Source organism: Felis catus, chromosome B1 (assembly GCF_018350175.1).
Source record: "Felis catus isolate Fca126 chromosome B1, F.catus_Fca126_mat1.0, whole genome shotgun sequence".
Lineage (NCBI taxonomy): Eukaryota > Metazoa > Chordata > Mammalia > Carnivora > Felidae > Felis > Felis catus.
In genome coordinates, this window is record NC_058371.1 from 48896883 (window position 1) to 48924190 (window position 27308).

The window sequence follows — 27308 nt, forward strand, 5'->3', positions numbered from 1 at the left end:
CGTAGACCTACTTACTACTGGAAAAGCATAATGTAAAATCATTCCTAGATTCATTTAAAATTGTGTTTGTTGAGTATTTCTCAGTGCCATATACAGCAGTAGGGTCTTTGGATAAAGCAGAGAATAAGACAGACATATTCATTACCCCCAGATCTTAAACACTGGGGAAGAGACCTACTGAATAAATAAGAAAAGGTATATTGCCTTCTACAATGGGGAGACACAGAGCACACGGAAGTATGCATGGAGCATCCTGGCTATTCCAGTTTGGGAGCCCAAGGAAGGCCACTGAGGAAGTGACATATATGCTGTGCCCTGGAGGTCAGGGAGAAGGCATTCATGGCGATGATGGTGGCATCTTTAATTTGGGGTCACCCTCAGTCCCTCTCCTACTGAGTCCACTCATTTGATCATTACTCTGAGGAGGCGGTAGGCATGGTCGAAAAGATGTCTGAGTTCAGATCGCAGCCCCATCACATATTCGGTAGGCCATTAAGCAACAGTCTTAACTTCTCTGAACCTCAGTCTTTTTGTCCATGGAAGTGACACTGGAGACTGTAAAGTTTATAGGGTTGTCGTGACGACTGACACAAGGCAAGACCCAGATTTTTATCGAATTAAAAAAGGGAAGAAACAAAAAACTTCGAGCTTCTACTTCTAGTGTTACCGGGTTAAAATATTCTTGGGACATGAAGCTTATGTCCTAGATAAACTACAGGCCAAATGCATAGGTAAAGTTGAAAGAAAACTGAGGAAGTTTACAAAGACCAAGAAAAAGAATTCGAATTAGGAGCTGAAACCAATGGGTCAACACATACAGAAGCTGGGTGTCAGGAACAAGGCTGTGAGTGGCCCAGGGAGGGGGCAGCAGGCTCAAAGACCCCCACCATAAAGCCTGTCACACTCTGTCACCCCGAGAAACCCTGAGACAGCCATTCTGCCTGGTTTGGGGGCTTTTGTTTTTGTTTATGTTTTTGCCCCAGTCTTTTCTGATTGATCACAGTCTTCCTACTGGTTGCTCGATGCCCGTATCTGAGGCATTTTGAAGCTCACCCCAGCTAGTCTGCTCCTTGGAAAAGAGGAGGGGAGAAGCGAGAGGCTGAGCGGGGAGGGGGTGGAGTGGAATACACCTGTCAGAGAGCTGTTGAGGAAACCGGATGTCTCCAGAGAGTCCAGAGCGTGGAAAGGGCTGTGCCAGGGATAGGCTTGCCCTCCCAAGGGTCTGGGGGTCCAGTTCATATTCAGTGTGCACTTGGGCAAGCCAATTTTATTTATTTATTTGTCTACTTATTTATTCATTTAAAATTTTTCTAATGTTTATTCATTTTCAAGAGACAGAGACAGAGTGTGAGTGGGGCAGGAGCAGAGAGAGGGGCCACACAGAATCTGAAGCAGGCCCCAGGCTCTGGGCTGCCAGCACACAGCCCAGTGCAAGTCTTGAACCCACGAACCACGAGATCATGACCTGAGCCGAAGTTGGACGCTTAACCCAGTGAGCCACCCAGGCGCCCTGGGCAAGCCAGTTTTAAAAAGCAAACTGCAGTGGTCCCAGGTTGGTTGTTGTTCCCTTGGCACCTGGTAAAAGTCAAGAAAATTCCCTCTGGAAGAAAGAGTCTTGAATACAGACCCCTCAGGATTCTGTCATTTAATCAGGGGGTACGATGTGAATGCCCTTCCACACCTCCCCACCCTGTGCCCTCCCCCTGGAAGACACTCTGGTGGCCCTGGAGCTGTGCACACACAAGCTTTAACAATTTAGAAATAGGGCACCTGGGTGGCTTAGTCAGTTAAGCGTCCAACTTCAGCTCAGGTCATGATCTCACGGTTTGTGGGTTCGAGCCCCGTGTCTGGCTCTGTGCTGACAGCCCAGAGCCTGAGCCTGCTTCAGATTCTGTGTCTCCCTGTTGTTCTCTGCCCCTCGCCCGCTTGTGCTCTGTCTCTCTCCGTCTCTCAAAAATAAAGATGTTTAAAAAAAATTTATAAATAAATCTATTGAAACATCTGCAAGACATGTGATAAAATGTTCTGATGAAAGCCTCACACACACGCAAAATCCATAGCTCAACAGAAAAAAGAGCAAAGGCTATATATAGCCAATGCATGGGAAAGAATGGCTAGTAAGCACTTGATAATGGTCAGCCTCTTAATTTTTTTCTCTAAAAAAATTTTTTAATGTTTATTTATTTTTGAGAAAGAGAAAGAATGCGAGCAGGGGGATGGGCAAAGAGAGGAGGAGACGCAGAATGCAAAGCAGGCTCCAGGCTCTGAGCTGTCAGCACAGAGCCTGACACAGGGTTCAAACCCATGAACCATGAGATCATGATGTGAGTTAAAGTCAGAGGGTAACCGGGTCACCCAGACTCTCCAATAATTTTTGTTAATAATTTTTTTTTACTTTTTAGATAGAGTGAAAGTGTCAGTGGGGGAAGGGACAGATGCAGAGAGAGAGAGAGAGAGAACTCAGCTTGGAGCCTGAAGCAGGATTCCATCCCACAAACCACGACATCTTGACCTGAGCTGAAATCAAGAGTCAGATGCTTAAGTGATTGAGCCACACAGTCGCCCCAATTTGCATGCCCTTTCTAGATGGCAGTTAGTTCATTTGTTTCCAGAACATTAAAATGTTCTTACAATGTGATCCAGACAATTCACTTTTAGGAAATTATCTTGAGAAGATCCTATATGTGCATAACATCTTATGCACAAGGATTTTCAATGAAGTATTACCCACACACAGACACATATGCATATACACATATGTACACATTTTTTTTTTTTGCACATACCTCATGGCCCTTTACTTCTAAACACTTCCATATGGATTTCTTAAGAATAGGAATATGTCCGAGTACAGTCATAAACTTCATGAATTGCTTTAAAACTTTATGTAATGTACAGTGTGTGTTCCAGTGTTACCAGTGGACCAGCAGTATCCTTTGTAGATTTCCTTTCCCCTCCAGCACAGGATCCAGTCGAATGTTAAGGGTTGCATTTAGTTGTCACGTCTCTTTCACCTTTATTGTCTTTTATGACTGATATTTTTGAAAAATACAGTCCTCTCCCACATCCTTTAAAAAAAAACTTTTTTGGGGCGCCTTGGTGGCGCAGTCGGTTAAGCGTCCGACTTCAGCCAGGTCACGATCTCGCGGTCCGTGAGTTCGAGCCCCGCGTCGGGCTCTGGGCTGATGGCTCAGAGCCTGGAGCCTGTTTCCGATTCTGTGTCTCCCTCTCTCTCTGCCCCTCCCCCGTTCATGCTCTGTCTCTCTCTGTCCCAAAAATAAATAAACATTGAAAAAAAAATTTTTTAAAAATAAAATAAAATAAAAAAATAAAAAAACCTTTTTTTGATCTTTATTTTTGAGAGAGAGAGAGAGACGGAGTGCGAGCAGGGGAGGAACAGAGAGAGAGGGAGACACAGAATCCGAAGCAGGCTCCAGGCTCAGAGCTGTCGGCACAGAGCCCGACGTGGGGCTCAGACTCACCGACCGTGAGATCATGACCTGGACCGAAGTCGACTGAGCCGCCCAGGCGCCCTGTCACATCCCTTTTTTTAATGTGATGATCGTCACTTTGTGTTTTTCTCATGTTTCCTCGTGATTGGATTGCGGTTGTGTGTTCTTGGCCAATAAACAGTATATGTGATGGTGTGTGCTGCTCCAGCTAATACATCTCTAGGCACACAGTGGCCATCTGTCCCTCACAGGTGATGTTCATTTTGATCACCTGGTCAAGGTGTGGCCTGATTTCCCCGATACATAACGAGTGGGCTTTCTCCCCTCCCTCATAACAAATAAGTCATCTGTGAGAAGACACTTTAAGACCATGTGTATATACTGCTCTTCATCAAAATTTTCCCTGGAGGTAGCGTCCGTTGATGGTTCTTGCCTGATTCAGTCTTTACTGTAATGAGTGCAGAGTGCTGATTTCCCAACCCCAGCGCTGCTGTAAGAAAGAGCCCTTCCCCTGGCCTCCCTGGCTGCTTAAAGCTTGGCCGCCATCATGAATGACAGACACAGTAACTATCCAGACTAGGAAGTTCATGACCAACCAGCGACTTCAGCAGAAACAAATGGTCATTGATGTTCTTCACCCCCAGAAAGGCAACAGTACCTAAGACAGAAATTCAGGGGAAAACCTAGTCTAAATGTACAAGATCACACCAGCTGTCATCTTTGTGTTTGGATTGGGAACCCGTTTGGGTGGTGGTAAGACAACTGGCTTTGGCAGGATTTATGATTCCTTGGATGATGCAAAGAAAAATGAGCCCAAACATAGACTTGCAAGACAGGGCCTGTATGAGAAGAAAAAGACCTCAAGAAAACAGCAAAAGGAACACAAGAACAGAATAGAGAAAGTCAGGGCGACTGCAAACGCTGGTGTTGATGCTGGCAAAAAGTGAGCTGGAGATTGGACAACAGAAGGGGTAAAAATTCTGCAGTGACTTTATCTGTGGCGTTTGTGCAGATTGTGCAGATTCCCTCATGCAGATTCATGAGGGAATTAAGAAACAGAACTTACAAAAAAAAGGAAAGGGGCGCCTGGGTGGCGCAGTCGGTTAAGCGTCCGACTTCAGCTCAGGTCATGATCTCGCGGTCCGTGAGTTCGAGCCCCGCGTCAGGCTCTGGGCTGATGGCTCAGAGCCTGGAGCCTGTTTCCGACTCTGTGTCTCCCTCTCTCTCTGCCCCTCCCCCGTTCATGCTCTGTCTCTCTCTGTCCCAAAAATAAATAAACGTTGAAAAAAAATTTTAAAATAAAAAAAAAAGGAAAGAGCCCTTCCTTCTATGTATCTGTCTAACTATCAGTGGTATGGATTCATGAATTCCTGTTTTTAATGACTTAAAATAGCATTATTATACTTAATTATTTTATGACTCAATTTGTTTTAGATTTGGCCAGTGCAGACATCTTCAAGATGGTTTCTGTTTCCTTATGACATCCCCCATCATTTTTTTTTTAGCATTCCTTTAATTTCTGAAAGAACGAGATGTTCCAGATTCATCTTTACCTACCTTTTACCCCAACCCTAGAATCAGCCATTTCTCTAAGAATGCCTGGCTTTTTTTTCTTCTTCTTCTCTAAGACACAGAGTATGAGTGGGGGAAGGGGCAGAGAGAGAGAGAGAGGGAGAGAGAGAATCCCAAGCAGGCTGTGCACTGACAGTACAGACTTGAGACTCAATCCCACGAACCATGAGATCATGACCTGAGTTGAAATCAGGAGTCAGACGCTTAACCAATCGGGGTGCCCCTGCCTGGCTTTTTAAAGTGGGAAATAGTATTAGCCACCAAGACCTGGGGCTGCGAGGGCTGTTCATTGCTATTTAAGTGTCTGCTTTCTGAGCCTTTCAACAAAGTTATACCTGAACACATACCGACACATACAGATACATATATGTTATATATGCACATAAGCATGAACGTATACATACCTATATATATTGGAAATTATGAGCTTATATTGATACCCTCAATTTTAATCCATCCCCAAGGGTTCTTTCTTGTCCCCCCCCCCCATTCCATATTTCTGTGTCCCCTTTTCCATAGTGAAAAACCCTGGGCCCAAACCACATCAACACATTTATTCATTTGCTCAGTCTTTTTTTTTTTTTAATGTTTATTTTTGAGACACACACACACACACACACACACACACACACACACACACACACGTGGGGGAGGGGCAGAGAGAGAGACACACAGAATCTGAAGGAGGCTCCAGGTTTTGAGCTGTCAGCACAGAGCCTGACATGGGGTTTGAACCCACAAACCGTGAGCTCATGACCTGAGGCGAAGTCGGACGCTTAACCGACTGAGCCACCCAGGCGCCCCTCATTTGCCCAGTCTTGAATTAATCTAAAGTAATTTCAGAATTGCTTTACCCATGCTACAATAATAAATAAAATTACTTTATAAGTTTCATACGTGTTTGCACTTCCCCAATTATATCCTACCACATCCCAGATAGAGATTACATAGTCAAAACTAATTTATTTAGTTTACTTAGATTAAATAATTTTAGCTAATTTAGTAGATTAGTTCTTTCCTTCCCTTCAGTATGCTTTGTATTCATTCAAAATGTAAATAAGGTTCATTTGGTTCTAGGTGGGTGGTTTTTTTTAACCAATAAAATTTAATGTTTTGAATGTGTAAAATATTAAATGTTTTCGAAAGTCAAAACTAAACAAAAAGTTTCACTCAGAGAAATGCCACTCTGTCTATATCCCTTTCACCCTATTTCCACCACCCCATCCTTTGTAGAAAACAACTTTTTGTTTTTTGTTTTTTTCCTTCCTGTGTTTCTTCTTTTAATAGTAAGCAGATATATGCATGTTTTCTTATTTTCCCTTCTTTCTTACAAAAAAGGTAGCGTACTATATATTTGCACTTTGCTTTTTTACTTAATATCTCCTGGAAATTACTCCATGTCAGTTGATTGAGATTTCCGTATTCATTTGTATAGCTGCATAGGGTCCCATTGTGTGTATATAACCATAGTATATTAACCAATCTCCCATGCTTGAATATTTAGATAGTTCTCAGTTTTCACAATTACAAATAATCCTGAAGTGAATAACCTTGTCATATATGTTTTCAGATTGTTGGAGGTGTGTATTATAGATAAATTTATAGAAGTGTGATTGTGGGGTCAAAGGACAAAATATATATGTGTTTAATTCCCTTCCACCAGGTCTGGGCCATTTGCATTTCCACCCCAATTCCCCATAGCCTGGCCAATGCAGTATATTGTCAGCCTCTGCATTTTTGCCAATCTGATAGTTGAGAACCGTTTTCACACTGTAGTTAAAAAAAACTTAAAAAAAAAAAAAAAGAGGTTAGAGTGGAAGAGAGCCAAAGCATAAGAGACTCTTAAAAACTGAGAACAAACTGAGGGTTGATGGGGGGTGGGAGGGAGGGGAGGGTGGGTGATGGGTATTGAGGAGGGACCTTTTGGGATGAGCACTGGGTGTTGTATGGAAACCAATTTGACAATAAACTTCCTATATTGGAAAAAAAAAAGAAAACAAAAACAAAAAACTTTTTTTAATGTTAATTTATTCTTTGAAAGAGAGAGAGAGAGAGAGGGCATGAACACGGGAGGGGCAGTGAGAAGGAGACAGAGAAAGTGAAGCAGGCTCCAGGCTCCAAGCTGTCAGCACAGAGCCCAACGTGGGGCTCGAACTCCTGAACTGTGAGATCATGACCTGAGTTGAAGCCGGACACTTACCAGACTGAGCCACCCAAGCGCCCCTCATACTGTAGTTTTAAGTTGCATTTTGTCTTAGAATAAAGCTGAACATCTTTTCATTTGTTTAGGGGACCTTTTTTTTTCAACTGAACTATAGTTGACACACAATGTTACATTAGTTTCAGGTGTACAGCATAGTGATTTGACAAGTTTATACATTATGCTATTCTCACCACAAATGTAGCTACCGTCTGTCACCATACGACACTATTATAATGCCATTGACTACATTCCCTATGCTGTACCTTTTATCCCCATGACTTATTTATTGCTTAATTGGAAACACTTAGGGGACATTTTTTATCTCTTTTCATAATTGCCTGTTCAGGTATTTTGTCCATTTTTCTATAGGATTTTTGGGTTTGGGTTTTCCTATTTCATCCATCCCTCAACCCCCTTCCTTCTGGTAACCATCAATTTGTTCTCTATAGTTAAGAGTCTGTTTCTTGATTTGTCTTTCTCTCTCTTTTTTTCCTTTGCTCATTTGTTTTGTTTCTTAAATTCCACATAGGAGTGAAATCATATGGTATTTGTCTTTCTTTGACTGACTTATTTCACTTAGCATTATACTGTCTAGCTCCATCCATGTTATTGCAAATGGCAAATTTTCATTCTTTTTATGACTGGATAATATTCCATTAGGTGTATATACCACGTCTTTATCCATTCATCTGTCGATGGACATTTGACTGCCTCTATAATTTGGCTATTGTAAATAATGCTGCAATAAACATCAGGTGCATGTATCCCTTTGAATTAGTGTTTTTGTATTTTGTTGAGGGGGTAAATGCCCAGTGTGCAATTACTGGCTCATAGGGTAGTTCTATTTTTAACTGTTTGAGGAACCTCCATACTGTTTTCCACAGGGGCTACAGCAGTTTACATTTCCACCAATAGTGCAAGGGGGTTCCTTTTTCTCCACATCCTCATCCTCACTTGTGTTGTGTTTTTGATTTTAGCCATTCTGACAGGTGTGAGGTGATATCTCGTTGTGGTTTTGATTTGCATTTCCCTGACGATGAGTGATGTTGGGCATCTTTTCATGTGCCTGTTGGCCAAGTGGATGTCTTCTTTGGAGAAATGTCTGTCCATGTCTTCTGCCCATTTTTAATTGGATTATTCATTTGGGGGGTGTTGAGTTTTATACATTCTTTATATATTTTGGATATTGACCCTCTATCAGATATGTCATTTGCAAATGAATTTTCATTTTAAATTCCATTCTGAATTTATTTTTGTGTATGGTGTAAGAAAGTGGTCCAGTGTCATTCTTTTGCATGCTGCTGTCCAGTTTTCCCACTGCCATTTGTTGGAGACTTTTTCCCATTGCATATTTTTTCCTGCTTTGTCAAAAATAAATTTTTGACACCATATAATTGTGGGCTTATTTCTGGGTTTTCTTTTCTGTTCCATTGATCAGTGTGTCAATTTTTGTGCCATTACCATGTTTGTACAGCTTTGTAGTATAAATTGAAGTCTGAAATTGTAATACTCCAGTTTTGTTTTTCTTTTTCAAGATTGCTTTGACTATTCAGGGTCTTTTGTGGCTCCGTACACATTTTAGGATTGTTAATTCCAGTTCTGTGAAAAATGCTGTTGGTATTTTGATAGGGACTGCTTTAAATGTGTAGATTGCTTTGGGCAGCATAGACATTTTAACAGTATTTGTTCTTCCTATCCAGGAGCATGGAATATCTTTCCATTTCTTTGTGTAATTCTCAATTTCTTTCATCAGGGTTGTATAGTTTTCAGAGTATAGGTCTTTCACCTCTTCGGTTAGGGTTATTCCTGAGCATCTTATTGGTTTTGGCACAGTTGCAAATGGGATTGATGCCTTAATTTCTCTTTCTACTGCTTCATCATTAGGGTGTAGAAATGCAACAGATTTCTGTACGTTGATTTTGTATTCTGGGACTATGGGATTAATTCCACTTCCTGAATTTTTAAAGCTCTTTAGAAACTTGGTATGTTGCCTCTTTGTCTATAATATGTGCTATGAATATTTTCTCCCAGTTTGTGATTGACTTTGCTTTGGTCATGCCAAAGCATTGTTATTTTATTGTCATGTGGTCAAATGCATTAATCTCTTTCTTTTATTGCTTCCGGATTTTGAGGCATAGTTTTTAAAAATCCCCTCAACAGATATCTCCCAGGAATTCAGTCGTCATGATCAGCTCATACACCCCCCCCCCCCCCCACCGCGACACACACCCACACTTCCCAGGACAGAAGTACTGGGTGGCTCCATCCTTAAACACCCACTCTGGCTCACTCTGCCTATTTTGGGTGTCTTTCTCCTCATCATTTCTAAAAGACCAGGTCCTGGAAGGAGGAGGAGGTATGAGGTGTCTGGGGGAACAAGAGCAATCTTCTGATTGAGGGAATCCATCACCTAGGTCTTACTTAGGGAACACATGGCCCCAGGGAGACCTGCTCCTCCCATGGTCCCTTCCACACCCTGGCAGGTCCCGGATGAGGCAGCACGTGAGGCAGAGGTCTGTGACCATTTCCACCATTCTGTATTCTCTTTGTTCCCACTTCCTCCTTTCTGCAGCTCCCCCAGCTGGGCTGCATGCAGAGTCTTGTAGATTCACACTTGACCGTGGAGCAGAGGAATTCTGCTTGGGTTACCATGTGCCAGGGAATGGAAGGATGCTGAGAGGGGTCAGGCAGCCAGAGCTTATTCCTTCTGATTCCATCCCAGGGCTTTGAGCAAGGTACAGAGCAAGGAGGCAGCAGAGCTGTCCTGTGGATCTTTACTGGCTTGTGGGAGATCATGAAATCTCCTTGCCCAGAGGTGTTGGGACATCTCAGTTCCTCAGCCACTCGATTCTTCTCTCCCTCCCCCTTCCCCTTTCCTCCGGGTCACCTGGAGCTCAGGTGGGCTGACTTGTACTCAAGGGTGGGGGTGGGCATGGGGTGTGGGGATTGTAAACGAACTGGGCAGCTGGAGAGGGGTGGGCATGGCTCGAGGTTCCAGCCCCGGGTCTGACAGCACTGGCTCCGTCACAGTGAGGTCGGCCACCGGCGACAGAGATGCGTTGTATGTTACAGAAGAGGAGCTGGCTGGTGACGACGAGGACATGCCGACCTTCCCATGCACACAAGAGGGTAAGGGCTGCCCTCTGATCTCCCTGCCCCCACCCCCAGGCTGCTGACTTACCTCTCCTCATGGCTTCAAAATCCTTTCCCCATTGCTTCCTGGAGGGGGAAGGGCAGAGTTGCATTGGCCTGGGTTATATAGTATGGATGATGTCAAAGTCTGACACAAGTGACATCTGTCTCTAGGGCTCCTCCTGAGACCTGTCAGGGACCTCTGCCATCTCCCCCAGGACCCGTCCTCTAGCTGGCCCAGAACTGTCCCCTTCACCATATCCCATGCCACCCAAGTGGTTTGACCACTTAGCCCACAGGACCCACCTTAGCATTTGGATAGTGTCAGAAACCAATGCCACCTGAACTGTTACTTAGAGTAGAGTTCAGTGGGTTCTGGTTAGATTAGAGCAGCTGTTCTCAACCTTGGCTGTATTTTTTTTTTAATATATAACATTTATTTATTTTTGAGAGACAGAGAGAGACAGAGCATGAGCAGGGGAGGGGCAGAGAGAGAAGGAGACATAGAATCCAAAGCAGGCTCCAGGCTCTGAGCTGTCAGCACAGAGCCCGACGCCGGGCTCAAACCCACCAACAGTGAGATCATGACCTGAGCCGAAGTCGGATGCCCAACCGACTGAGACCCCCAGGCACCCCAACCTCAGCTGTATATTGTAACCATGCCAGGATGCCTGTGACCAGCCTTCAGAAATTCTGATTTCTTTCAGTCTGGAATGCAAAGGAGGCATCAGGAATTTTAAAACATTCCCAGTACTCATAATATGCAGCTGAAGCCAAATCCGCCTTAGAAATGTCACAACCGGGGACATCACTGCATGCCTCCTGGACGTTGGCCATGCGCCCGAGTAGCCAGAACACCTGGCTTCTTTCTTCTTCCATACCAGGGACCCAACTGGTGGACTGGAACCATTTGTTCCATTTCCAGGAGAACTGTTCGTTACCCGAAAAGTTTGGGGACTGAGGGGTTTCCCAGGGTGTGTGACTGGTTTTCCCCATGCTGAGAAATTCCCACAACAGGAGACTTTCAGTGCTAAAGCCCGGAAAGTCGGAGGCAAATTGAAACAAGTTGGTCATCCAGTGGTGAAACAAAGCCGACTGCCCTGTCTTATGTACCATCGTAAGGCCAATGCATCAGGAAGAGGTGTCTTCCCACACCATGGGCTGATTGATGTTGCCATAAGGGACACGGGTGGCAGTCATGGGGCTGTTCTTGGAAGACCCCGACTCTGGTCTCTTCTATTTCTCAAAGCTCAAGCACCTAGAGAAAACACAGGGAGATGGGCAGACATGAAAATGGAGAACAACTCCCTTCCTGGAGGCTGGTTTGATATGTGATGAGACAGGTCAGAGTAGGAACATGAAACTGTCCCTTCGCCTGCAGCCTGAGCCACTGGTCTGCTTTGTTCCCCAACAGGCCGGCCGGGGCCCCGCTGCAGCCGCTGCCGGAAGAACCTGTCTTTGCACACGTCGGTGCGGATTCTTTATCTCTTCCTGGCCCTGCTCCTGGTGGCCGTGGCCGTGCTGGCCTCTCTGGGTGAGTGCAGGCTCCCAGTGGCATCTAGGAGTCCAGCATCTTTCTGGGGATCTTCATGCTTGGTTCAGACTCCAAAGGCTGGCCCCTGAATTCCGGTCAATTCGTAGCTGTGTGGCTCTGAGCAAGGCACTTGCCCTCTAGGGAGTCTGTTTTCCTACTGGGAAAATGAGAGGACAGGACCAGCTCAACGGTTCCCAGTTCCAGCTCCATGTGAGAATCACCTGGGAGCTTTAAAAGCTACCGATTCTGTGCCCCAGCCCAGGTAATGTCCATCCAGGGTTGAGATCACTCTGTTGGCAATGTCTAAGCCCCTTCCATGGTCTTTGTGAGTGTTCCTCAAAGTGAGGTTGGATGCCTGCCTGCATCAGGATCGCCCCCCAGTATTTGTTAAAATGCAAATTCCTGAGTCTCGCTGGAACCTATGGAATGAGAGTCCTGCAGGCGAAGCCCAGGGACCTGGAGTTTGGCGGCTCTCATAAGCACTACAGCTTGTACGACCATGGTAGCCAACCCAGATGATGGCGCACAGCCAAGTTCGGGCAACCCTGCCTTCTGGATGCTAATAGATTACGGTAAACTGAGGGGAACAGATGTGACAGCTTCTCACTGCAGTCCCATTACACTCAGCTTCAGATTTTAAAAAATCCAGATGTTACTAAGGGCAGCCAATAGGTTTGCTAAAGAGCAGCCAGTAGGTTTGCTTGTTCCTGTGGCCTAGATATTGGGGACAAGGCCGGGACGCAGGTGAGACAAGTGAGGAGCAGGGTGGGGTGCCTCAGTCCAGGTGCCGCCCCCGCACTTGTGTGACCCTGAGAGTGAGCGCCTCCCTAAATGGGAGCACCTGGTCCCAGTCCTGGCTAAAGATATTCAGCCGCTGGCTCGCTTGGCTTGAGGGCACAAGGTCAGCATGTTAATGACTTGAATGGACACTCTTGTCATAATGCAGGAATCCTAAAGGTGTTGAGGAATCTAACACAAGCCGAGCACCTACTTTGTGCCAGGTAAAGGGAGCATCAGGATGAGGCCCTTACGTTTCGTCATCAGAAGGAGCAGTTCTCAGTTTTGTCTGGACCTTAAAAGGCATTTAAAATGCCTAATGGCAGGGTTCCTGGCTCCAGATGAATGAAATCATAATCTCTGGATAGGACCCAGGCCTTACTAAACTATAGAAGCTTCTCAGGTAATTCCAGAGTGCAACCAGGTTGGAGGACCATTGATTTCAAGAACTTTCCAAGCCCCTCACCTGGGTCAGCCCCGCCTTTTCCTGCTAAATCACTTTGTGGGGCTTGGCCTCTCAGAAAGTAGCCAAAATCCTGGGCCAGAGGAGGTGGGGAGCTGCGGGCCACCATTCTGAGGTGGCAAACTGGACATCAGGGAACCTCCAGAGGTTCCTGGTCAGGCCTTTTAGGGCCTCAGCTCCCGGCACCCGCAGGTCCATTAATAAAGCTCCAGTAGCCACAAACCTGAGCCCAGAGCAGAACACAGGCACGACCACACTTCAGAAGCTATGGACAGTCATCGGTGCCCACTAGCTGCTAGGCACCATCATATACATGATATCCGTGAGTCATCTTAACCAGCCCCGAAACGGGAGGCTGCCCTCGTTCACATACCTGGAGAGGTGAAATGATTTGCCCTAAGATCCAGAATGAATGAGCAGAAGATTGTAATAATTGGGGGCGAGGAGTGCATTTGGGGACTCCTGGGAGAACTTTAGGTTTCCTTTTGTGCTTTTGCCTCCAGCCTGGGCCTTCAAAGTCCCCAGAGCAGGGTGGACTGGGCACCGTCCTGGCCTGGCTGGTAGGTGCTCGATAATATTTGTCAAATGAATGACTAGAGATTTGTGAGTACATATGTGGATGGTCCTAGTCAAGGCATTATGGTCAGGACTGTGGATAAAGTCTGGAGGATTGAGCAAAATCCATCTTCCTTGCAGGGAAATGAAAATTCACTTATTCATTTAATCAAGTATTTGTTGCATGCATACTATAAGCCAAGAACTGTATTAGGCACTGGGCATACACTGCTTAATAAAACATAGGCCTTGTCGTTATGGGGATTATAACCTGGAACACGGTTTGGCAAACTTTCTGTAAAGGGCTAGGTAGTAAATATTTTAGGATTTATGGGCCACACATGGTCTTTGTCAAAACCACTCTGCCATTGTGGAGCCAAAGCAGCCAGAGATAATATGAAAATGAATGGGGATGGCTATGTTCCAACAGAATGACATTGGGTTAAATTACATATGCAGATCCTACTTTGCCAGCCCTTGGTCTAGAGCAGTATCCTGTGACCTTTTTTTGACTGTGCACCCCATCAGTAAAAAAATTTGCTTTAAAATGCATCAAAAAATTAGATGGGTAGGTGAATGGATAAAAAGATAAAATGGTTGGGGCGCCTGGGTGGCGCAGTCGGTTAAGCATCCGACTTCAGCCAGGTCACGATCTCGCGGTCCGTGAGTTCGAGCCCCGCGTCAGGCTCTGGGCTGATGGCTCAGAGCCTGGAGCCTGTTTCCGATTCTGTGTCTCCCTCTCTCTCTGCCCCTCCCCCGTTCATGCTCTGTCTCTCTCTGTCCCAAAAATAAATAAAAACGTTGAAAGAAAAAAAAATTAAAAAAAAAGATAAAATGGACAGATGTACAATAAAGTAAATATAGTAAAATGTTTTTTTTGTTGTTTTTTTGTTTTTTGAGAGAGGGGGGCGCAAGTGAGCAAGGGGCAGAGGAGAGAGAGAGAGAGAGAGAGAGAGAGAGAGAATTCCACAAGGGGCAGTTCCATGAGGGGCCAAGAGAAAGAGAGAGAGAAGTGGGGCTCACCTGAAGCAGGGCTCATGTTTTACCTGAAGCAAGGCTCATGCTCACCTGAAGGGAGGGGGCTTGAGCTCACCCGATGTGGGACTCAAACTCATGAACCGTGAGATTATGACCTGAGCCAAAGTAAGATGCTTGATGACTGAGCCACCCAGGCACCCTATAGTAAAATGCTAATTATAGAATGTAGGCAGTTGATACATTACTGCCTACTGTGCAAGTAGGATTGTTCAAGTCTTTTGATTACTCTTTGAAAATTTTTACAATTAAATATTGGAAAAGAAAAACCCGATAATCTCACACCTGTAAAATATGCCTATTTATTTATAAATTATACATGTATACTCTTTTTAGTATAAGACTCAATTTTGAAAAGATGAGAAAAAAAGATCTAAAAGTAAGGAAAACAGTATGTAATTACAGATCATGAAACCCTCTGTGAAGAAATGAACAAGGTGAATTATATGAATGAGCCCTTGGCTATTGGTTTGGAGGGGACTTTATAAAGCATTAGAATAAGAATCAAAGTCTGCACCTCTGTTTCCCTATCTATACAAGGGATTTTAACTTGGGGGAGACTCAAATGGAATGACAAATACTGTAAACTCTAAGTGCTAGTGTAATAAAATGGCATAGAACTGTTCCTAGGACCTCTCAACATGTCACTGTTACTAATTAAGTCTCAACAGCTCTCAGACATACGATATTAAAGCCCAGAGATTCCAAAAAAGTTGGAATCATGGCGTTTTGGAGCTGAGAAGAACATTAGAGGTCATCTAGCTTCATACTTGCCTTTTACAGATGATTCAGTTGAACTCCAGAAAGGTTAATTGACTTGCCCGAAGTCACCCTGCAAATCTGAGGCAAGTGTGGACGAGAAGTTGCATGACCCAGCTCTCTTGGCGGAGTTCGTTCCATCCCTGTGCACTTACCTTCCTAGGCTCTGTGGGAAACATAGGGTCTACCTCCGTCCAATCCGGGCCCTCCTCTCACTTCCTCGTCCAGCCAGACACTTGCTAGAGAAAGCCAGGAATCCTGCTGCTGCCCAGATGTGCTGTAATCACTGGCCGGCACTGACCCCTGAGAAGGGGGTGAGACTCCCTATGCAGTGTAAGCTGATAAATCTTCTTCTAGGAGTCAGTTTGGCAACATGTATCAAAGACTTAAAAATATTAATGACCTTTGACCCATTAATTCTACTTCCAGCAATTCATTCTAAGAGAATAACCATATACACACAACCACCAAATATAAGGATTATTTCTAGGAACAAGTGTTACTCATATTTACATATCAAGTTTTATTTGTAGGCTCAGAAAGGGAGGTGGCTTAGGTGTCCCCCAACCACAGGAGATTTTTATATAATTGCCAAATCATTTATATCGAGTATGATACACGCATTAAAAGTAATGATTTAAATATTTTTAAAACATTTATTCTTTTTTGAGAGTGAGAGAGACAGAGTGTGAGTGGGGAGGAGCAGAGAGAGAGGGAGATACAGAATCCGAAGCAGACGCCAGGCTCTGAGCTGTCAGCACAGAGCCCAACGTGGGACTCGAACTCACAGAGCCCAAGATCATGACCTGAGCTGAAGTCAGACGCTTAAGCAACTGAAGTCAGTGCTTAAGCACCCAGATGCCCCTAAAAGTAATGATTTTAAGGCGATTTAAACCTCAATGGGAAAATGTCCATGACATGACACTAGTGATGCAAAATGAAAGAAAACAGATGAGATATTCAGAACATTCCATTTTTTCTGTTGTTTTCTAAAAGAGTATACCTATATCTATGTAGCTATAGAATGATTATGGAGATAAGTAAGAGTCTAAGAGATGCATGAAGATATTGATGGCTATTATCTCTCAGTGGTAGGATTAAGAATATTTTTATATTCTTTTTACATTTTTTTCTTAATCTTCCCTATTCTGTCCTGTGGGGGTCAGGCCCTAGTTTTAAAATCTGGATGGGGATGGAGATAGATACATACACACACACACATATATATGTAGGCACAAGGATATATATATATATATATATATATATATATATATACACACACACACATATACACACACACAAACTTTTAATGTTTGTATCATACTCTATATAAATGATTTGGCAACTATATATATATATATATATATATATATGTATATACACACACACACACATATGCATACATATATATATTTAAGAGAGATGTTTAAACAGATATAGATCTAGATGGATATAGAATGTGTGAACTCTGGCCATAAGAAGCATCTTCCCTTACCACCACTGAAAAGCCCTGTAGAAGGATGAATGGTTTTGGTTGCAGAAAGGCTGATAAAAATACCTTCTTACCAAAAGACTGCTGTTTCTCTGAGCTAAGACCCTGCCCCAGTTTCTCATCTGTATTTCCCATATAGTTTTCAGGAAAGTGGACTCTCTCTCTGAAGACATCTCCCTGGCCCAGGCCATCTATGACAAGAAGCTGATGTCCATGCAGGAAAATCTGCAAGGCCTGGGTAAGTGTCCAGTGTCCAGATGTGCTAATGACAATGATGGAAGACCAGGGTTAATTGGGGAGGGGTGAGTGTCCCCCCACCCCCACCCCCAGACCATGGTGCCCTGGAGCAGGGAAGCCTTAAGCCACCCTCTAGGCACAAGGGAAGGGCAGCTATGACTCCCTGCCTCCCGGTTCATCCCGAGTGGGCGGCTGCCCTGGGTTTCACCCAGGACCGGGGCCAGGGTTTCTGTGTGAGGTACAGATCTAGCCAGAGCCTACAGGTAGAGAAGGCTTGGAGGTAGACTTTGTAAAGCATTAGGAGGCAGAGAAGGAACCCAAAGACATTCCCCAGTTATTCTCAAGTATCTGAGATTATTTTCAGGATCTTCCGAAGCCTCTTGGCAAGTCTGCCCTTGCCTCACTACTGCCTTAAAGTGTGCACAGTTCAGGATGCTGTCTATCTCCTGCGTTAGCTAGGGACATTCTCGTTCTGAGGCAGAGACAGAGGAGCCATAATAGAAGGGGTAGAGGTGGTCTGCCCTGATGGAAAGAGAAAGTACAGGCTGAGTGATGTTTGGCAGGCATCTTCTCTGTGCCTCATTTCTCATCTGACACATGGGAGAAATAATCCCTGTACCATCTTTTCCCCATAAATGTACTGATAAGATAGCAAATATAAAAGTGTTTGCAGAAATATAAAGTTTAAATGGGCAGTTCTTGGCAACCTTCAAAAAGTTATGAAGATATGTTCTCGAGAATTTGATGGTGAGTTGGAAAAAAAAATGTCCCAAATTCTACATTTCAAGTCATAGTAAAGACATTTGGTCAAAATAAGATTTCATAGAGATGGCAAGATTTTTCCATAAAGGATTTTATAGCAGACTTAGGATAGGAAGAGGGAACAGGAAGCCACTTGACAATTCATTATGCCACGAAATATTTAAAAAACCACTTTTGTCCCATGATCCTTCAGCAACTCAAAATGTTGTCCCTTTCTCCTAAAGATCTGAAAGCCCCAAACAATTGTTCCTTCTGCCATGAGGCTGGGCAGCTGGAGCAAGAGATCAGAAAGTTGCAGGAAGAGCTGGAAGGAATTCAGAAGATGCTTCTGGCCCAGGAGGTCCAGCTGGACCAGACCTCTCAGACCCATGAACTGCTCTCCACCACCAGCAGTCAAATCTCCCAGGAGATGGGCAATTGTTCCTTCTCCATCCACCAGGTCAACCAGTCTCTGGGGTTCTTTCTCACCCAGGTGAGAGGCTGGCAGGCCACCACAGCTGGCCTGGACCTCTCTCTGAAGGACCTCACCCAGGAGTGCTATGATGTCAAGGCTTCTGTCCACCAGATCAACTTCACTGTTGGGCAGACTTCAGAGTGGATCCATGGGATCCGGCGGAAGACTGATGAGGAGACCCTGACCCTCCAGAAGATTGTCACTGACTGGCAAAACTACACCCGGCTCTTCGGCAGCCTGCGTACCACATCGGCCAAGACCGGAGAAGTGGTCAAGAACATCCAGGCCACCCTGGGGGTCTCCTCACAGCGCATCAGCCAGAATTCCGAGAGCATGCACGACCTGGTGCTGCAGGTCATGGGCTTGCAGCTACAGCTGGATAACATCTCGTCCTTCCTGGACGACCACGAGGAGAACATGCACGATCTGCAGTACCACACCCACTATGCCCAGAACCGCACGGTGGAGAGGTTCGAGACGCTAGAAGGACGCATGGCTTCTCACGAGATCGAGATCGGCACCATCTTCACCAACATCAACGCCACCGACAACCACGTGCACAGCATGCTCAAGTACCTGGACGACGTGCGGCTCTCCTGCACGCTGGGCTTCCACACCCACGCCGAGGAGCTCTACTACCTGAACAAGTCCGTCTCCCTCATGCTGGGCACCACGGACCTGCTCCGGGAGCGCTTCAGCTTGCTCAGCGCCCGGCTGGACTTCAACGTCCGCAACCTCTCCATGATCGTGGAGGAGATGAAAGCCGTGGACACGCGGCATGGAGAAATCCTTCGCAATGTCACCATCCTGAGAGGTAAGAGCCCGGCCTGGGCCAGACCTGCTACGGAGCTCCCAGAGGGCCTTGGTGATCTTGCCAGACACAGAAGTACCCGGTTTCAGGCAAGAGTCCTGGTAGCCTAATCCAATCCTGTAGCAAATGCCTAGGGCGACTGGAAGCTTTAAAAACACAGTGGTCCCCCTTTCTCTGCGGGTTCACTTTCTGCCTTCAGAAGGTCAACAGTGGCTTGACGCTACGTCACGATGCCTACATCATTTATCTCACTTCATCTCATTACTTAGGCATTTTATCGCCTCACATCATCACGAGAAGGGTGAATGCCGTACAACAGATATTCTGAGAGAAAGAGAGAGAGAGATGACATTCACAAAATGCCTAATTTATAAATTACACTTTCTCATAGGTAAGTATACATAGGAAAGAAAGGCGATGTAAGGGAGTCTAGGAACATATCCACCGCGGATAAGGGAGGACTGCCATACTTACGAGGCTCTTTTGTAAAGGTGTTATGGCTCCTAACTTTGCCTGTCATACAAATCTGGATTTTCATATGTGGGTTTGTTTGATTGGGTCTACACAGAGAAATAGGCAGATCTCGTCTTGGAAACTGTTTTCTGTCTTCCCACACCATCACTGGTGTTCTCAGCCATGTGCCCCTCATATGCCCATCACTCTGATTGTCTCTTCTCCTCTCATCTCATCCCTGCATTAATCAGGGTTCTTCAGAAAAACAGAATCAACAGGAGAGAGATCCTTTTAAAAACTGGCTTATGTAATTATGGAGCTGGCAAGTCCAAAATCTGTTTGGCTGATGTCCCAGTTTGAGTCAGAAGGCTGGAAGCTGCTGTAGAACTAGGAAGAGAGGATGTGTCAGTTTGAAGGCCACCAGGCAGGAGAATTCGGTCTTACTTAGGGGAGGGTCAGCCTTTTGTTCTATTAAGGCCTTCAACTGATTAGATGAGGCCCACCACGTTGTGGAGAGCAATCTGCTTTACTCAGTACTGATTTAAATATTAATTTTTTCTATAAACACCCCTGTAGACATGTCTAGAATGTCTGGCCATTTGGTGGTCCACTCAAGTTGACACATAAAATTGACCACATGTCAAGCTGGTGCCCATACACATCTCCTTAAATAATACTTAATCCCCAAATGGAGACAATAACAAGGTTACAATTCTGCCTAAAGCTCATAATGTGAGTATGCTGTGTACAACCAAAATCATACTAACCCCTTCCCCAGAAGAGGAGGTAAAGTCCTTGAGAGATATTTACTTTTCCCCCTTGATATCCCATAATTTAAATACTATGATATAAAGTTAACAATATTTAAATACCGTGATATAAAATCAATGTTTTTTTTTTAATTCTCTTAAGTTTATTTATTTTGAGACAGAGCAAACAGGGAAGGGGCAGAGAGAGAGGGAGAAAGAGAGACAATCCCAAGCAGGCTGTCAGCACTGTCAGCACGGAACCTGACACGGGGCTTGAACTCATGAACCATGAGATCGTGACCTGAGACAAAACCAAGAGTTGGTTGCTTAACTGACTGAGCCAACCAGGTGCCCCTAAAGTCAATGTGTTTTGTGTTTTATGTTACATGATAAGGGGATAAGAGAGGGAAGAAAGCAAAGATATTTGCTGTACATATATTTATATATTTATAACACACCAAGGGGGAAATACTCTTGACAAGTTCAGTCCTTATTTTTGTAACTGGTCACATGGTCATAGCTGGTATTTATAACTGCCTTCTTCCACTACCCGTCTGTATTTTCTTTGCCCCAGGCAAACACCTCAGCTGGTTGTTATTCTTTACCTGGTAGGGTGATCCAGACCTTCATTCCTGAAGGGCCATTCCAGTCCTCCCTAGTCTGGGTTGTTGTAGTTTTCAACTGACATTTATTTCAGGGAACAGTAGCACTAAGAGACACCCTCAGGGAGCTTTTGAATTCCAGACGTGCTCTCCCTTACCCCCATTGTAGAGTAATAGTCCAGTTTCTCCTTGGTAGTTGGGATCAGTCACGTGGTCAGCACAATAACTTCTTCTTTGTCTATTAATTCAAAGGCATGAGAAGCCCAAAGTGACCAAGCAGCAGTCTTAACTTCCAGTTCAATGGAATCATTGTTGTATCTCCTGGCAAGAACACTCCTTCCTTTGGAACAAAGATCTCTAAGCCAGCAGAGCATAAGGTTGTGGGAATAAGAAGCAAACATTTTGCTACTGGGTCACTAGGGGTAATAGTGAGTGAGTCTTTCCCATCTCCATCCCTTGATCCCAGGACTAGTGAATTCTGGCTATCGGAGAAACAGCACCACATACTGGACACTGATTCAGACCATAGACAGCCCTGCAAGGTATTGCCACCTAACTAGAGCTGTAACTGAGTCTTCAAAGGCCATTGCACCCTTCTGTCATGCTAGCTGTTTCAAGATGGTGGGGACCATGGTAACACCAGTGAATTCCGTGATCATGGGCCCATTGCCACACTTCATTTGCTGTGAAGTGATATCCTTGATCAGAAGCAGTGCTATGTTGGAATACCATGGAATACCATGATGGCAGATAATGCATTCTGTCTGGTATTTTTTGGCAGAAACATTTCATGCAGGGAAGGAAAATGCATAGCTAGAGTAAATTTCTATTCTAGTAAGAAGACATTGCCCCTTCCATGATGAGAGTGGTCCAAGGTAATTAACCTGCCACCAGGTAGCTGGCTGACCACCCTGGGGAGTGGTGCCATATTGGGGATTTGTTGGTGGTCTCTCCTGTTGGCAGATTAGGCACTTGGCAATAGCCGTAGCCAGGTTGGCCTTAGTGACTGGAAGTCCATGCTGCTGACCCCATGCATAGAACCCATCCCCACCATCATGGCCATTTTGTTCATGAGCCCACTGGGTGATGACAGGGGTGGCTGGAGAAAAAAGACTGACTGGTATCCACAGAATAGGTCATCCTATGCACTTGTCTATTAAAAGTCTCCTCTGCTGAGCTTACCCTTTGAAGAAAATTCACATAGGATGCAAAGGCCTTCACATTTTTTGCTCCTTCAGAGAGGACTATTCACAAACCTCTTCCCCAACTTTTCTTGGAACCAATTTTCCAATTGTGGAAAATCCCTGACCATTCAGCCAAACCATTGGCCATGGCCCATGAATCAGTATATAATCACATGTCTGACCATTTCCTCTTCTGAGCAAACATGACAGCCAGGTACACTGCCAGAAGTTCTGCCCACTGGGAGGATTTTCATTCACCACTGCCCTTCAGGGGTGTCCCAAAGAGGGGCTGTGATGTTACAGCTGCCCACTTTCAAATGATGCCTGCGTTTTGCGCAGAACCAATGGTAAACTAGGCCGGAATCTTCTCCTCCTCTATCAGCTGGTCATAGAGAACTCCCCATAATACCATAGGTGCAGGCTGGGGGAGAGAAGGTGGTATACTAGGAGTGGGGACCGTGGGTATTTGGACCACTTTCTCATGTAACTTACTTGTGCCTTCAGGGCCTGCTCAGGCCTAATTACATATACACCACTTCATTTGATGATGGAGAGCGGCTCTGTGTGTCCAACATTATAACTTGGTGGGTCAGAGAGTACCCAGTTCATGAGGCACAGCTCAGGTCTCATGGTAACATGGTGACCTCTGCTAGTCTCTACTCAACCCAAGAGCTATTTCTCAAAAGGAGAGTAGTTATCCCCGGAGGATGGCATAACTCTGCTCCAAAATCCTAAGGGTCTGTAGTGCAAGTCACTTATAGGGGTCTTCCAAAGGCCCCAAACAACATCCCTATCTGCCACTGTCACTTTAAGCACCATTGGATCTGTTGGATCATATGGCCCAGCTTGCACGGAAGCCTGGACCTGTCGCAGAGCCTTTTCTTGTTCTAGGCCCCGCTCAAAACCAGCAGCTTTTCAGGTCACTCAATAAGTGGGTTGGAGCAACACATCCCAGTGAGGAATACGTATATGTTACCTCCAAAATCCAAAGAGGCCCACAAGGTGGGCCTCTTTTTTGATTTCAGGAGGGGGCCAAATGGAACAGCTTATCCTTGGGAGGGATATCTCAACATGCCCAAATCACTGGATCACTAGAAATTTCATTGAATTTTTGTCATGTTTATTCCCCACCCTCTGACCCACGAATGTCCTCGAAATAGTGAGCTACAACTTACTTGCTCGCTAGGTTGAATCAGTATAATATCGTCACTGTAGTGGACCTGCGTGATATCTGGTGGGGGAGAAAGAAAGTCAAGTTCCCTGTGAACTAAAGTATGATGGAGAGCTGGAGAGTTGAGATCCCCCAAGGCAGGTCCGTGAAGGTGTATTGCTGGTCCTGTCAGCTGGAAGCAAACTGTTTCTGGTGGGCCTCGTGAACAGGTATGGACAAAAAGCATCTGGGATGTGTTGATTCTCTCAGGTAATGAGACTGCATCTGGTACAGGAGCTACAATTGGAGTCACAACCTGGCTAAGCTTATGAAAATGCACTGTCATTCTCCAAGATCCACCTGTCCTCTACACAGGTCAAATGTGCAAATTTAACGTTCTTGATGGGGTCACCAATCTCTTCAGTCCCTTCAGGAATGTGGTATTGCTTTTGGTTTACAATTTTCCTTTATAGATATATATAGGAAAAAATAAATATTGGTTGATTTATTTTGAAAGAGAGAACGAACAAAGGAGGGGTAGAGAGAGGGGGGGAACAGAGGATCCAAAGCAGGCTCCAAGCTGACAGACAGCAGAGAGCCTGATGCGGGACTTGAAGTCACAAACCATGAGATCATGACTTGAGCAGAAGTAGGACACTCAACTGACTGAGCCACCCAGGTACCCCTGGTTTACTATTGTCCTAGGTAAAGGCAATTCTAGTGGCTTCTGGTTGGCCTTTCCCACCATGATATCCCTTACTTCATAGGCTGGGGAACCAATGTGGGGGTTCTACCAGCTAGTAGGTAGGATGTCTATTTCAATTATGCATTCCAGAACTGAGGAAACAGCCACAGGGTGAATTCAGGGACCCAGTGGGCCTCATGTGAGACAGATCTGTGCTAAAACCCCATTGATCACCTGACCTCCATAAGCCCCTACTCTGACTGGAGGGCCACAGTGACATTTGGGTCTCTTGGAATCAGTGTCAGTTCAGAGCCAGTGTCTAGTAGTCCCCAGAAGGGCTGATTATTTTCTCTGCCCCGGTGCACAGTTATCCTGGTAAAAAAAAAAAAAAAAAAAAAAAAAAAAAAAAAAAAAAGGTGTAGGTCCCCTTGGGGAAGGCTGGGAAGATTAACAGTATAAATACTAGGGTCCTTCCTCAAGGGTACCCAGCTTCCCTTTCATTCAAGTAGTTCTGGATTTGTAAACTGGCTCAAGTCTGAGAATTGACTGAGGAGCCATGGCTATTTTTATGATTCGGATTAGACTTTTATTCACTTGACCTGGAACTTCTCTGCTTATACAAAACAAGTAAGAATTTAGTAGGCTTCCTATCTATTTCACTTCTAGGTACACCATGATCAGCTAGCTAACACCACGGGTCTGTGCATGTCAGCCTATTCTGATCACCGTGTTGACTTTGCTATTACAGTATCCATGCTCTCCTTGTGTTGGCCAGTTGAGTGCCACCGTTAGGTATCTGCCACCCCGAGACCCAATCACTCCCATTATGGTTAGGTTTCCCAGTTGAGTGACAAAAGTTCCCCCTGTACGGTCTGCCTGCAGAAGAGAGCAATCAGAAAACTCTTCAAGGCTTCTAAGACTCTCCTTACAGATTTATTTCTCACAGTCGTGGTGAAAGGCACGTCTTCTGGACCTTCCCAGGGTGGGTGAGTAGGTCCCAGATGACAAATCCACTCCAACGTCCCAGCTTCTCTCATTCTTTGAATCCCTTTCTTTACATAAAACCAATGAGATCCAGCATTTCTAACTCCCTCATTGTGGGTCTTTTGGCCCATGTCTCAGCCAACCAACCAAACTAACTGTTAGAGCCTTTCTCACTCCCCAAGATGAGATATTAGATGCAGAATCCCTGCTTAGTGAGCCCCATCAATAAATTCTGCCTGATGCAATGTTATGTTCCTTCCACCATTATCTCCACACCGTTAGGATCCATTACCACAAATATCCCCCAGATTCCTATCTGTATAAATTTAAAAACTCAGGTAGTTCTTTTGGAGTGTAGCACATCTCCTCATGGGTCACACTTTGTGCCTCACCTTTAAGGTCCTGCTGAGAACTGAGTCTAGCTATAGGTCTAGAAGCAAAGGGGGGTGGTGGTGGTGGGTCCTCAGGAGAATCATCATTGTCTTGCTTGGCGGTGCCTCAGGGCAGACTACTGCCCTTTCCTCAGGCCATGAAGGCTTCAGACAGGGGTTGAGAGGCCACTTTTACTGGGTGTGGGGGAACTGCTTCCGCTGTCAAAGATGACTTATCAGAATTTAGGGGTCTAATGTCCCCAGCTCCATCAAGGTCTTCCCACATATCCCCATTCCAACTTTCAGGATACCATTCCTTCCCAGCGAATGCCTTTACTTTAAGAGTGGACGCCCTGGGAAGCTGGGAATTCAGCCTGCATTGCAATTCAGCCAGTTACAGGATGAGGTTGTAAGTTAGATTTTCAGCAATCTCAACCCCATGACCACAGGAAATAAGGGTCTCCTTCAGGGCAGACATGGAAGCTGTCAGGTCATTTATGTGACACTTGAGCTGGGAATTTGAATCCCCAAGGTCAACTTTTTATTGCCCCACATTGTCCAGTAACATTAGGAACAACCAATCTCATTATACTCATTACTTTGACAAAAAATGTTCAAAAGTATCAGTCCCCAATACTTTGCATATCTCTGTTGCCAGATCATGCCTTGGACTATTAGGCTGTCTTTACTACTAGAAATAAAGTCATTAGCATCTTTAAATCTTAAATTAGAGAGTCAGTTCCAGAAATCCCAGATCAATTTAAAACATTCATCTTTAAAATTCTGTTCCTTTATACTTGCTCTTGGTACCACAATCTGTATTAGTCAGGATTCTCCAGAGAAACAGAACCAACCAGCAGGATATATATATCCTGTGTCCATTAGGATCTCTGAAAGAAATTGATTTACTATAAGGGATTGAAGGAGGTGGCTCACATAATTATAGAAACCAGCAAAGCCCAAGATCTGCAGGGTGAGTCAGCAAGCAAAAGACCTGGGAGAGCCAATGGTTTAATTCCAATCTGAGTCCAAAAGCCTGAGACTCAGGAGAGCTGATGGTATAGTTGCAGGCTGAAGGCTGGAAGCCTCAAGACCCAGGAAGAGCCAATGGTTTCAGTTCAAACTCAAAGGAAGGAAAGAGCTGAAGTCCTCACTTGAAGCAGTCAGGTAGGAGGGATTCCCTCTTAGGCTTTAAAAAAAAAAATTTTTTTTTAATGTTTTTATTTATTTTTGAGAGAGACAGAGACAGAGAGTGAGCGGGGGTGGGGGTGGGGGGCAGAGAGAGAGGGAGACACAGAATCCAAAGCAGGCTCCAGGCTCTGAGCTGTCAGCACAGAGCCTGATGCGGGGCTCGAACTCATGGACACTGAGGTCATGACCTGAAGTCAGACACTCAACCGACTGAGCCACCCAGGCACCCCATAGGCTTTTTGTTCTATCAAGGCCTTCAACTGACTGAGTGAGGCTCACCCACATTGGGGATTTCCTCAGTCTACTGATCCAGATATTAATCTCATCCCCAAACACCCTCACAGGCATACCCGGAATAATGTCTGACCAAATATCTGGACACCATATGGCCCAGTCAAGTTGATACATGAAATTAACCATCAGAGGTGACATCTGAACTGAGACACCTGAAAAAGAAGGAGGAATAAGTTAGATATAGCAGGGTCAGCATGGATGAACAGAAGGGTTCCAGGTAGAGGGGGCAACGCATGCAAAGATCATGGGGGAAGCCTATGGCATACACATTATCTCCTTTCATCCCCACGATCCCTGAAACCGTGAACCCAAAAAGCCTGCAGTGAAGAACTGGATATCACACGAGGTCTAGCCAGGTTCACACAGCTGTCAAGGAATGGACACAGAATTCAAATTCAAGGCAGTTC

At 45.0% G+C, this 27308-nt stretch overlaps 1 protein-coding gene and 1 pseudogene across 1 annotated transcript in view; both read left to right on the forward strand.

Moving 5' to 3' along the window:
• Positions 1-27308, forward strand: part of SCARA3 (scavenger receptor class A member 3) — a 51877-nt gene that overhangs the window by 14372 nt on the left and 10197 nt on the right. The window contains exons 2-5 of the mRNA XM_011281541.3: positions 10258-10356; positions 11774-11893; positions 17114-17212; positions 18198-19241. Coding sequence (XP_011279843.2) covers positions 10258-10356; positions 11774-11893; positions 17114-17212; positions 18198-19241 — 1362 coding nt within the window. The remainder of the gene's footprint in view (positions 1-10257; positions 10357-11773; positions 11894-17113; positions 17213-18197; positions 19242-27308) is intronic.
• LOC101093098 lies at positions 3465-4627 on the forward strand (annotated as a pseudogene).